The sequence below is a fragment of the Protobothrops mucrosquamatus genome, unplaced genomic scaffold, assembly GCF_001527695.2.
Source record: "Protobothrops mucrosquamatus isolate PMUCROS unplaced genomic scaffold, P.Mucros_1.0 scaffold4749, whole genome shotgun sequence".
Taxonomy (NCBI): Eukaryota; Metazoa; Chordata; class Lepidosauria; order Squamata; family Viperidae; genus Protobothrops; species Protobothrops mucrosquamatus.
The window spans coordinates 19,113-31,524 of NW_015390641.1; the positions used below are offsets into that span (position 1 = coordinate 19,113).

General features: G+C 46.5%; 1 protein-coding gene across 1 annotated transcript in view; it reads left to right on the plus strand.

Moving 5' to 3' along the window:
* Positions 1 to 12,412, plus strand: part of LOC107299275 (target of rapamycin complex 2 subunit MAPKAP1-like) — a gene marked incomplete at its 5' end in the record, with an annotated part of 42,060 nt that overhangs the window by 17,479 nt on the left and 12,169 nt on the right. The window contains 2 exons of the mRNA XM_029286729.1: positions 890 to 997; positions 8,269 to 8,409. Coding sequence (XP_029142562.1) covers positions 890 to 997; positions 8,269 to 8,409 — 249 coding nt within the window. The remainder of the gene's footprint in view (positions 1 to 889; positions 998 to 8,268; positions 8,410 to 12,412) is intronic.

Sequence of the window (12,412 nt, forward strand, 5' to 3'; positions counted from 1 at the left end):
CATGTTCTTCCTTTCTCCTCCATCCCCCAGCCTCGCTTAGTGGATCCCCTCCATAAATGGTGACAGGTGGTCCTCGAGTTACGAGCGTAATGTAGCCTGCCCATCATGGTTTTAACCATCGTCATGCTGCTTGGTCAGCAGGAGAAGCTGAAGAAGTTCAAGGAAGGACTAGGTGACCTCCAAGGTCCCTTCCCACTTTATTATAATTATTATTACAAGTAAATAATAGGAAGCATTTTGTGGCATTCAGATCCTCGTTGCTTTTGAAGTGGGCTCCATAACCCATCCTTTCCCCCCGGGACACCACTCCCATCACCCTCAGCTTTCAGGTGGCTGGGGAGAATGGGTGTTCTGGTCCACCAACACCTCTCCTGATTGAGGTTCTAGCTTGGGGCCGGCCGCCGTGATGGTTCTTCTCTCCAGTTCTGGAGAGGTGATAGCATCTTCCACTCCTTGAAGGACTGTCACGGGGAAGAGAGTGTCGATTTGTTCTCCACAGCCTTGAGGACAGGACAAGGAGCATGGGTGGAAGCTCCTCGGAGGGAGATCCCACCGGGAAATGAGGAGGAATTTCCCGACAAGGAGAACCATTAAGCTGTGGATCGGCTTGCCTCTTAAGAGTTATGGGTGCTCCATCGCTGGAGGTTGGACAACTATTTGTCTGGGATGGTCGAGGGTCTCCTATCGTGGCAAGGAGTTAGACTAGAAGACCTCCAAGGTCCCAGCCCAAGGATTCTTGGACGAGAAGCGAAACATCTTCAAGGAAAAACCCCCAAAAAGGTCCAGTTGCTTCTTGAAAAAAAGGCACGTTTGGGACGACCCTGACCTGGATGACGGGAGAATCTCCGTGGACAGTCATTATAAAAGGTGGTTGTCGTCTCTTTTTCAGGACCTCGATACCGCCTGGAGAAACAGAGCGAGCCCAACGTTCCCATTGACTTAGACTGTACGCTGGAGAGTCAGAGCACGCTGGAATTTTGCCTGGTCCGCGAGAACAGTAAGTTGGCTCTCTTCTTCACCCTTTCTCTCCCCTCCCTCCCTCCCTCCCTTCTTCCTTCCTTACAGCCATCTACAAAACAGCTTTAAGCTCACGTAAGTTATGTCCCCTGGCTTCCCAGCCCAGGAGTTGGAAGGCAGTCTGGATGATCTTTTTTCCTCCCTCCTCCCTCAAGGCAGCTTCCCTCTCTGCCAAAAGAGAGAGAGAGAGAGAGAGAGAGAGAGAGAGACTTCTATTCCCAAAGAAGAGAGAGATTGATTTCCTAGCGTTTCGGTTAAATCAGCTGCTTTCTCTTTTCTCCCTTGTAAAAAAGTGGCCAGCTTCTCCTGCCGGTGGTGCTGATCAACCCTTCCCTTATGCAGGTAGTCCTCGGCTTACGGCCGCAGCATTTCTGTTGCTCAGTGAGACAGTTCTTCAGTGACTTTTGCCCCCCTTTTACGACCTTCCCTGCCGCAGTTGCTAAGTGAATCACGCAGTTGTTAATCGGGGAAGACGGTTCTGAAGCGAATCACTCGTCGGAAGGTCGCCCAAGGGGATCACGTGACCCCCGGGGCACTGCAGCCGTCGTAAATACGAGTCCGTTGCCAAGCGTCCAAATTTTGATCACGTGACCCTGGGAAATGCTGCAACGGTCGTAAGGGTGAAAAAAGGTCCTAGAGCTTTTTTTCAGTGCCGAACGGTCGCTAAATGAATTGTTGCAAGTCAAGGGCTGCCTCTATTACTGTTAATAATTATAACGATAATGCCGTCATCATTGGGCTTTATGGATTAGCAAAAGGCTATTCTTTATTCCAACTTTGGAAATACATCATCATAAACCTTCAAAGGACTTCAAAACTCTCCTTCTTAAAAAAAAAAAATAAACGTGGACATTGGCAATCTGGATTCACTCCTGTTTAGGGCCCAAATCTGCTCCGTTTTCAGCCTTCCACACCCTGAGCCCCCAGGAATAGCACTTAGACTTATATACCACTCAACAGTGCTTTACAGCCCTCTCTAACCGGTTTACAGAGTCAGCCTGTTGCCCCCCAACAATCTGGAGTCCTCATTTTACCGACCTCGGAAGGATGGAAGGCTGAGTCGACCTTGAGCCGGTCAGGATCGAACTGCTGGCAGCGGGCAGAGTTTAGCCTGCAGTACCGCATTCTCACCACCGCGCCACCAGGGCTCAATAATTGCTCTTAAACTCCCAAATCCACGGATCGGTACTTTAGTGATCCAAATGGCAAGCCTGTTAGTTATTCCTGGCTACCCTCTTTAGGATCGCTACCTTTTGAGCCTGGCAATTAAGGCATATCTGAAGGGGGTGGGCTAAAGTCCTGGACAGCTGGTATTCCGCTTTTCGGAGGCCCTGGAGAGATCTCCAAACGCCGGGAGACATTCCCGTCTAATTTTAGCCGCCGTAATTAAAATTAGCCATTTCTTCAGATAAAGGATTTGCAGCGTTAAGGATTTTTTTTTTTTTCCAGAAGAGCACGCTTGTGCGCGCGCACACACACACACACACACAATATTCTCTTTAAGGAGCTGAACAGATGCTGGAACAAATGAATGCCAAAAGGCTCCGTTTTGAGATCTTGTGTGTTTACATTTCAAGGGATTAAGTGGGGGGAGAGAAAAATCATTTTTTTATTATTACTATTAGCACAGCAAGATGTCTTTCATATATTTTTTTTACCCGCCCCCCCTTTCTGCACTTGGGAAGAGGAATACAACCACTTCCCATATTTGGGAATGTTCGGTAGGATCTGTGTCTTGCGTTGGGATTTTTTGTTTTTTTCTCCCCCTTTTCCCCTCCTCTCCTCCCACCTCTCTGTCTCCGCTCAAGAGAAGGCCCCCTGCACTATTCATGGTTAATTTCCTTTTATACTTCCCATCCAGCTTCTGGAAAGTTCCTGGTTCTCCTTTCGTCGTTAAACCGTAATTAGTATTCAAGGGAAATTGGTCTTAATATATTAAAATTGGTTAAGTGCCTTTAGTCCTGAACCAAAGGCAATATCTTATTGGAAAATGTAATTGGGGACGCTGTGTATGTAATTAATTGAATTACAATTAAGAATTTTCATTAAGCAATATACCACTACATTAAAGCAATAAGCGGATGGGATGGGGGATTCGGGAGGTGGGTGTAGAGAAAACACAACTAACCTTTATTGTTGTTTTCTTGGAGGGGGGGAAGGAATGATGAGCTCATTCTTCCAAGACTGGAAGAGTCTAAGTGTTATTTCAGGTCTGGAGGTTTCTTTTAAGTAACATCTCAGCAGTCGCACAAGCTGTAGTAGCTAGGTGTTCTTCCACCATCTTCTTAGCATCCTCCAGATAAGCCCAAATGTACGAAGAATGATTGCAGGAATTGGGCATGTCCAGTCTAGTGAAAAGAAGGACCAGGGGAGACATGACAGCGGTCTTCCAATATCTGAGGGGCTGCCCCAAAGAAGATGGGNGGGGGGGTCAACCTCTTCTCCAAAGCACCTGAAGGCAAGACAAGAAACAACGGATGGAAACTCATCAAGGAGAGAAGCAACCTGGAACTAAGGAGGAATTTCCTGACAGTGAGAACGATTAATCGGTGGAACAATTTGCCTCCAGAAGTTGTGGGTGAAGAAGAAGAGAGTGGACAGCCATTTGTCTGAAGTGGTCTAGGGTCTCCTTGCTTGAGCAGGGAGTTGGACTAGAGGACCTCCAAGGTCCCTTCCAACTCTTGTTATTCTGTTATGTGTGAAGACCACAGGACCCATCAGCAGCAGTTGGTCTGGGGACACACTCATTTGAAGAAACCTTCGGTACCAAACAAGGAACGACGGTGTCCTGCAAATCCCTTGACGTTGCCTCAAAGTATGGGTAAAATAAAAATAAAAATAACCCAAATCTTCCCCCATTTCCTAGTCTCACTTTGGGATCTTGCAAGATCTCAGGGGAGACATTCCAACCCCGCTTCCATTTTGTTCCCACAACTGAAGCCACTTGGGCTGCTCTTAACCAAGCCAACTTGGGCGGCTTCTCAACGGGTGGACTTCATTGCCCAGAATCCCCCAGCTATCGCGACCTTGGTGGAGGATCCTGGGAGTTAAAATCCATCCATCTGGAAGTCCAGATAGGAACTTCTGGGCGTGCACCAACAAGTCAGACATCCCCGTGTTTCGCCGAGGGTTCGAATCCAAGAGGGGTCTCTTTCCTAGCACAAGATTGGGATGACTCTGAAAGCTGAATAACATCTGAGGGATTCTACCTTTTCTTCATCGCTTTCTAGTGTTCCCTAACACGTCTTTTAACTACTCCCAAGAAGCCAATTAGTTTTTGTTTTTAATAACCTACAATCATGCATACTCCAGAACCAGACAGCCCAGCCCAGAATCTTTCTCCTAGAAGGAAAAATCATTTGCGATTTGCAGAAACATTGAAGGAGGAGGGGGTCTGCTATAATCCTAATAAAAAAAACATCACGTCTCCTGAACAAACTATATAGGGCATATTATTACTTTATTGTCCTTGTGTTGTCATCAAGATGGCGTTACGGGATTTTTCTCCCCTCGGTGGATTGTTTTGCTATTTTTATAGGCAGCAGAATAACGTCAATGGCTTTTAAAAAACAAAAAATATTTGAGAGTAACAACTCTGTACAGGTTTTTTCCCAGCCTGCTTATCTAAGTTAGGCGATTGAAACTGAAAAAGGACGGAGAAAGAAAGCATTTGATTGGATGGGAAAGGACTCTCTCTGCTTAATTGTGGGTCCGTGGAAGACGTTGTGAGCTAAGCAACTCCTGCATCTAAGCTTTAACGTTTATTTCATTTGGAGTTTACATTACCTCTGGGTTGATTTCCTAAGAGGGGACCTTGAGGCTCTTCATATTTACATGAAGGATTTATCTGAAATGCCCTTAAAACGTCTCGCCTTGTTACCGCTGAGAATCGTCCAGCTTAATCTTCCATGTTGTCCAAGAATCCAACCTCATTCTTCACTCTGAAATTTTCCCTCCCCGTTTGCCCTTGAAATTATTCCACTGAAAAGGAATCATTGGGTGTTTGCTTGTGGTGGTCTTCTCCTAGCCTCTTCTTTCACTCTTCCTGACAGGCAGAGCCTGCGGGTGGAGTCAAGAAAGGAATCAGCCTGGAGTCTTTACGTTCCCACAAACGGTCCAAGTTCAACTCCTCAACTCGTATCTACTGCCAATTTAGTTGGCTAAATTCTTGTGTAGGAGCAATAAATCAGCTTAACTGAAACTCAACGTATGGTCCCAATTCTTCATGCTTGACACTTATATACTTTTTAAATCTACTTTCCTCCAGATGGGACATCCCCAAGTTTCTTCAGCCTGTCCTCCGAGACCCTATCTTCAAGTACCTTCCCTGCTCTCCTCTAAACTTCGTTCAATTTGATCAATACCCAACTGGAAATCTGGCACCCATCCATCTCTAGTCCCATGTTAGTTTTGGTGGTGACTTGTTAAGCACCTTCAACCATCCCAGAAGCTTTAAAGCTTCAAGGTTGGACTGGACATCAGATGTCAAACGAAAGCTTTGATAGAGATGTCCTTCGGCAGGACAGATCCTGAAGCTGAATCTCAAATACGTTGGCCACCAAAAGAGAAAAGAGGATTCCTTGGAGAAGATAAGACCCTGACGTTGAGAAAGATGGAAGGCAAACGGAGAAAGGGATAGCAGAGGATGAGATGGTTAGATAGGGCCATCAGTGCAACGAGCATGGATTTGAGCAAAGTCCAGGAGATAGTGGAGGACAGAGGGGCCTATAGTCCATGGGGTCGTGAAGAGTCGGACGCAACTCATTGACTGGACAACAATCCCAAGACAAATAGTTGTGACAAGACCAAAACGATTCATATTTCTCTATAGGCCAAACCGGTTACAGCGGCCTTCGCCAACTCAACGGGAAGAGTTATCCAGTTATCCGGAGGGATTGAGGAAGTCAGACAAACCTGATTTATTTTACAGATTCGGAAGTCCTGTCGGATTTCACCACGGCATAGCATTGGGGTGTGAAATTGTAATGACGGGGCCATCTGCCTGAATCTCCACGTACCGATTGAGCTTCGGTTTCTGCCTTCTGTCGGGAGCCATTTGGGGTTCTTCCGGGCCTATTTTTTCCCTTCCCCTTCCCCCCCCCCCCCCCCCACGTCCCATTTCTCCCAGCCGAAGACGGACTCGGATCGGAAGGCAGGGCCAAACATCTGGAAGACAGCGACATTAAAGATCCCAAATAGCTGCTGCCCTCTTCTCACCTGGGCCATTTCTACGAGCAGAAAATGAAATAAGCGCGGCACTAAAGATGCTTTTTTTTTTGTTTGTTGGTTTGTTTGAATCCGACCCTTAATACCTGAGGCCAGCCAGGGCAAATAAAATAAGTCATTGTCTGTTTAGGAATCCATCCTTCCATTAAGCAAAGCAAGACAGAAGCTGGAGGGAGAAAAACAAGGCGCCTAGACAAAGATATTAGAGGGCAGAACGGGCGGGTGACAGGGTGGCTGTCTTAAATTCCCCAGCTAATCTGTTCCTTCCTCCATTTATGACGGAGGAGGAAGCCGCCGACTTAACTAGACGGAGCGATTTCTTTGTGTTTGGCACGTGGAGGCAATTTGCTAGGCTGTTGCCCGTAAACAAGGCCTACTTCAAGATCTGTTGAACAGATGGAGGGTGCCCTCCTAGTCCTTTCCCCCCACCCAGGGGACAGCCATTTGGTGGAGACCAGCCCCTTCAATAAGGCTGTGAGGTTTTTTTTCCAGATGTGGCTAAGCCGGACTCTTGATCTCCTTCCCTGTTGATCAGACTGATAACGGAGTTGGAAGGGGCCTTGGAGGTCTTCTAGTCTGACCCCCTGCTCAAGCAGGACACCCTGTACCATTTCAGACAGGGGGCTGAGCCCGCTTCCCGGTGACCTAAACTTTCCAGAGAATCAACCTACAGGAATTGGCGAGGCGCATTTCCAATCGACTGCCACTCTCTGCTAAAGCCCCATCTTGTCGTGCCTATATGTGTGGTTTTTTTTTAAATAAATTATTTTCATTAATCTCTCGCGACTAAATGTAGAGCTGGAAAACTGGCCGTTGTTTTGGCTACGGAGGGGACATTAGCTGGCGCGTTCCACCAAACCTGTCACTCGCCGTGTCTTCTGCAAGAGGTTTAATCAATTTCCCCCACTGTATCCACGCCCCACTTTATCTAAAAGCATCTGTATTATCGTTTACAGCTAAGATGCTTTTATTAGTCTTTGGCATAGAAATGGCTCTGTGGGGGGGGGGGGGAGAGATCCCTGCAGGAAATTTCAAATCGGCGTTAAGCTGATCTCATAGAATAAAAAAATGTCCTTTTTTTAAATTCTGGCTTTCTTTCTTTTTTTGCTCCCATTAGAAGGGAGTCCTTCACTAACAACCATTCATTTAGTGCCGTTCATTTCCCTCTCCCGTTCAAGCCAAGTTCAGTTTCTTAGTTTATCTACGTTAATTCTATCCATTAAAAGCAGAGAGCCAGTTTAGTTTACTGGTTAAGGCACCGGGTTAGAAACAGGGAGACTGAGAGTTCTAGTCCCACCTTAGGCATGAAAGGCAGCTGAATGACTTTGGGCCAATCCCCAGGAGACGGTGAGTTCTAGTCCCACCTTAGTCATGAAAGCCAGCTTCTTAACCTGCTCATTACAAGGCTGGGTGTGCAGATTCTTTATCATCCGTGCAGCTTTGATGGGGTCCTTGATGTCCTCGGGACTTCGTTGTTTTCTTGCAGACGTTTCATGACCCAACTAGGTAACATCATCCGTGTTAATGGCACTAAGTAGCACTGATGGTGTTACCTAGTTGGGTCATGAAACGTCTGCAAGAAAACAACCCAGCTCAGTGCTATTGTGCATAAACAGGGAGCAAGTCACCCTCACGAGCCCTGATGACGTTCCCTAGTTGGGTCATGAAATGTCTGCAAGAGAAGCACCAAGCTCAGAGACCCCACAGTCTTCCTCCCCACAAGCCCCGCTCCCTTCTAGCCCTGATGATGTTCCCTAGTTGGGTCATGAAACGTCTGCAAGAAAACAGCCCAGCTCAGAGAGCACCAAGGACCCCACAGTTCAATCCTCAGCTCCAGAATAGTCTCTTGTAGCTTTTCTCTGAACCTGTCCAGACTTTTCTCCTCCAAGTGGGCACCCAGAACTGCACCCCAGTCCCCACAAGGCCTTCCACCCCCTACATTGCCTCCTATTGTCCCCCTTTTGCCTCCCCATGTCTCAGTGGCAACCACACTTTCTCTCTTCCTTTCTCTCTTTTTTGGCGGAGGCTCGAGAGGGGAGGAGACCTCGGAAGAAGACCCCCAGATCGACATTGCGACCGTCCAAGACATGCTAAGCAGCCATCACTACAAGTCTTTCAAAGTCAGCATGATCCACAGGCTCCGGTTCACCACGGACGTTCAGTTAGGTAAATCCGCCTGCGTGTTCGGCGCCCTTTCCCCCTGGCCTTTTACCTCTCCGGGTTGCTGCCCGGCCTCCTTCAACGTCGTAATCTGAGGACCGACAGCCTGTCGCCTCCTAGAGATTTGGGGAAATCGGCTGCCCCGATTTTCAGCCAACTGGACCGAAGGCGGCAATTACAGAAGTTGTCTTTAAAAAAAAATAAAATCTGTAATTGTTAAGGAGACCGGGAGGCTGTGAGTTCTAGTCCCAGCCTTGGGCATGACGCCAGCTGGGCCAGCCACTCTCTCTCAGCCCTAGGGAGCTAGCAATGGCCAACCACTTCTGGAAAACCTGGCCAAGAAAATTGCAGGGGCTTGCCCGGGCAGTCTCCAAACATCAGACCCTATTTGTGCAGAAAGAAAAAATAAAATTAAATTAAAAATACACAGGCTGCATCGCTTCCCCCCCCCCCCCCAGTTTTCTGACTTTGGTATCCCAACCGCATCAGCACGATGTTCGTTGGAGACGAAAAATGCCCCTGCTTCACGCTAGCTTCGGAAAAAGGGGGCTTCTGGTCTCAGAAAGCCAGAGAGCGGCGTTTGCAGCAGCCCCCATTTTGTGTTGAAATTGTGCCTGCCCAGTTGAGGGCAGCTGTTTGAAACCGACAAACAGGAGGAGGAGGAGGAGGAGGAGGAGGAGGAAGAGGAGGAGGAGGAGGAGCAGAGAAAGAAGCCTCTTGATTTGTGTGTGAATCTGAAGGAGCGAGTGGAGGCATTTTGGGCGAGGTTTTTTTTAAAATAGGGATTGCTTTTTTTCCCCAAAGTTGGGAAAATATAAACTGTGGCCCTTTCATTTATGAAGACTGTGTGTGTGTGTGTGTGTGTGTGTGTGTGTGTGTGTGTGTGTGTGTGTGTGTACGAGACCCAAATGTGACATTTATTTCCTGAAACGTTAAAGCCACAAAAAGGGGTTTTTTTGTTTTTCTTTTTGTTGTTCCATTGCTTTACCATTCCTTCTATTTTTCTTTCCTTTCCTCTCCTTTCTCTTTTTTCTTTCTTTCCTTTGCTTTCTTTTCCGTTCTTTCTTTTCTTCTTCTCTTTTCTTTCTTTTTTCTTTTCCATTCCTTTCTACTCTCTTTTTCTGTCTTCTTTCCTTTCCTTTCCTTTCCCATCCCTTCTCTTCCCTTTCCTTTCCTTTCCCTTCCCCCTTCCCTTCCCTTCCCTTCCTTTCCTTCCCTTCCCTTCTCTTCCCTTCCTTTCCCTTCCTTCTTCATCCATTTACCCCCTTCCCTCCTCCCCCTCCTCCTTGCATTGTCTTGTTAAGGAAGGATTTATATACTGGAGTTGATGGAGGGCAGCTTTCTTTCGGCGTGTTTTCTGCTCTTGAGCAAACCATCTTGGGGTGATAGTTTCCTTCCAGGGAAGTTTGACTCACTTGTATCTGGAATCTGTCAGAAATAAGAGCTTGGAAAGGTCAAGACAGATCACCAAAGACAAATGGTTAACCCAGCCAGTCTTTCTGCTAGCAGAAACAAATAGCTGTCCCTTGGACCGAAGCTGAAGGAACAAAAAAAAACCAAAAAAAAAACCTGCTGGATTCGTGGAAGAGCTGTTCCACCTTTCATCCCTCGCTGCTCCCTTCTCCGTACAAAATTGTAGTTGTGTGTTGTTAATTTTATAATCCTCCTATGAAGTTTTGTTTTTTTTAAAGGGTACTTTCTCTGCACATCACGTCTCCCCTTCTGCCTCAACCTCTGGGGGCGTCAGTTCCCCCGTAATTGACTCGCCCCCATGCAGTCAATTGCCCAGCAGCTCTTTATCTACAGGTAGTCCTCGACTTAACGACCGCAACCAATGTTTCCGTGGCTAAACGAGACATTTGTTAAGCGAGGTTCGGTTTCCCCACCCCATGTGTTCCTTTTCCATCCCCATCTGGGGATGAAATGTGACACAGCGTTGGAAACAAAAGGGCCTGGGTTTTTTTTTTGCAGCCCGCTCTAGGAATTTTATTTTGGCAGGAAGAGGAGGAGGTTAAGAGCCCAGTTAAAATGGGAGGTTTGCTTAGCCCAAACAACTCCGGAACTATTAGAAAGGGTGTGTGTGTGTGAAGAGGGGCAAGAAATAATCCCTTTAATCCTCTGACTGGGTTCCAACATTGCCGGGCTCATTTCGGGAAGGCAGTGATGAATAGGGTGCACGAAACGCAGTAAATCTTCTCAGGTATCCCTTTTATTTATTTCTCTCTTTTTTCCCCCAAGAGGTAACTGGACTTCCTTTGTTTTTCCCGGAAGACATTTTGCTTTTCATCCAAGAAGCTTCTTCGGTTCTTCTTGGATGAGAAGCGAAATATTTTCCAGGACAAACAAAAAAGGTCCAGTTGCAAGAAAACAAGCAAGTTCAGAGAGCACCAACTAGTCTACAACAATAACGTGATTAGTTTGAGCTCTAGGCAACGCGGGTTTGATTGTTAAGGCCGGAAACCATCATGCCCCTTAAATCAGCTTGTTGAGAAGCACCCAGCTAGGCAGGGAGGAGGAATCAAACAGGGAATTAGCCTTGAATCCTTGCACAGTCACAAGAGATCCAGGACTGCCCTCCCTTCGTCTCTACGGAATCTTCTCAATCTGTTCCCAAAGGAAGAAGGCGAGCAATCTAGGAAGATTCCTGCATTATAGGCGGAAAACAATAAAGTAGTTAGCTTCAGACCGAAACGGGTGGATTTGATTGCTCGCGCCCGACATTACCAGAACTTAAGAATAGCACGTCGGTTCACACTCGGCCTGTAAAGTATTGTTCCAAATGCGTGTTTCCAAGGTGTTGGGGCAACACCCGGCACCAACACTCAAGGGGAGGGACCAGGCAGCCCAGGAACCCATCTCAAAAAGGACGCGCCATCTAGCCAAAGCGGGTGTGCCCTGCTTTGTGCGCCAACGATGGGCTGATAGGGGCCGTAATAGATGGGAGGGCACCTCCACCGTTTGCCGATAAAAATAATAGAAAGTTTCAAGTGCTTTCCAGGCGATAAAGGGATGGGAAGGAAGAGGGGGCCGAGGGACCCCCTCCGAGATGGTTCCCCCCCACCCAGCCAGCCTCGGCCTCCTTTTGTGTGCGTGCACACACACACACAAACACACACTCGTGAGCCAAGGAGCCTCCGTGGCAAAAGATTGATGCCACGAGAAGTGACCTTGGCATGCGGGAGCAGTTGGTGATGTATGTATGAGCATCCCCCCGCTAAATGGGCCCAGATTTGTACCGCTAATATACATGGAAGCCCAGAACCACACTCTGGATGGCAATAAATCAACAGCCACTTTGGCTGTCATTTCTGGTTTATATTCTACTATTGTTCTATCACTTTAATTCATGTCACTATCATCTGTTCATCTGGAACAGTTTTATATAATTTTCCACTGGAGCTACCTGACAGACCCGATCAAATTAACACGGGCGCATTAACGCGGTAGACCCCGCCGCCGCGCGAGGAATTCGAGAAAACGAATTGTGTATTTTTGTTCTTTTTTTCTCTCTCTCTTTTTGGTTTGGTTTGGAAGATCGAAAGAAAAGAGAAAAAAACCCAGTCAGGTTATTTACACTTGTTTTTAATTGTAACCTATCGAAGGGACGCACCCGGGAGGGAAAGATCTGTTTGATTTGAATGATAAAAGATCAGGAAATCTTCGGGTGTTTTTTTTTGTTTGTTTGTTTTAAATCAACCTCATTTTTTTGGGTTTTAAAAACAAGGCGTTTTTTGTGTGATATTTGGTGATTTATTTTTTTTTGCAAGGAAGATGGGTAGATTTTGAGCTATTAACGATGAAGCTGCCCGGAGTGAAAAGTTGCAATCAAAGAGACCTTTATTATTATTATTATTATTATTATTATTATTATTATTATTATTATTATTATTATTATTATTATTATTATTATTATTATTATTATTATTATTATTATTATTATTATTATTATTATTATTATTATTATTATTATTATTCTTCTTCTAACGAAGGATCTCGTGCTCTCCTGTTA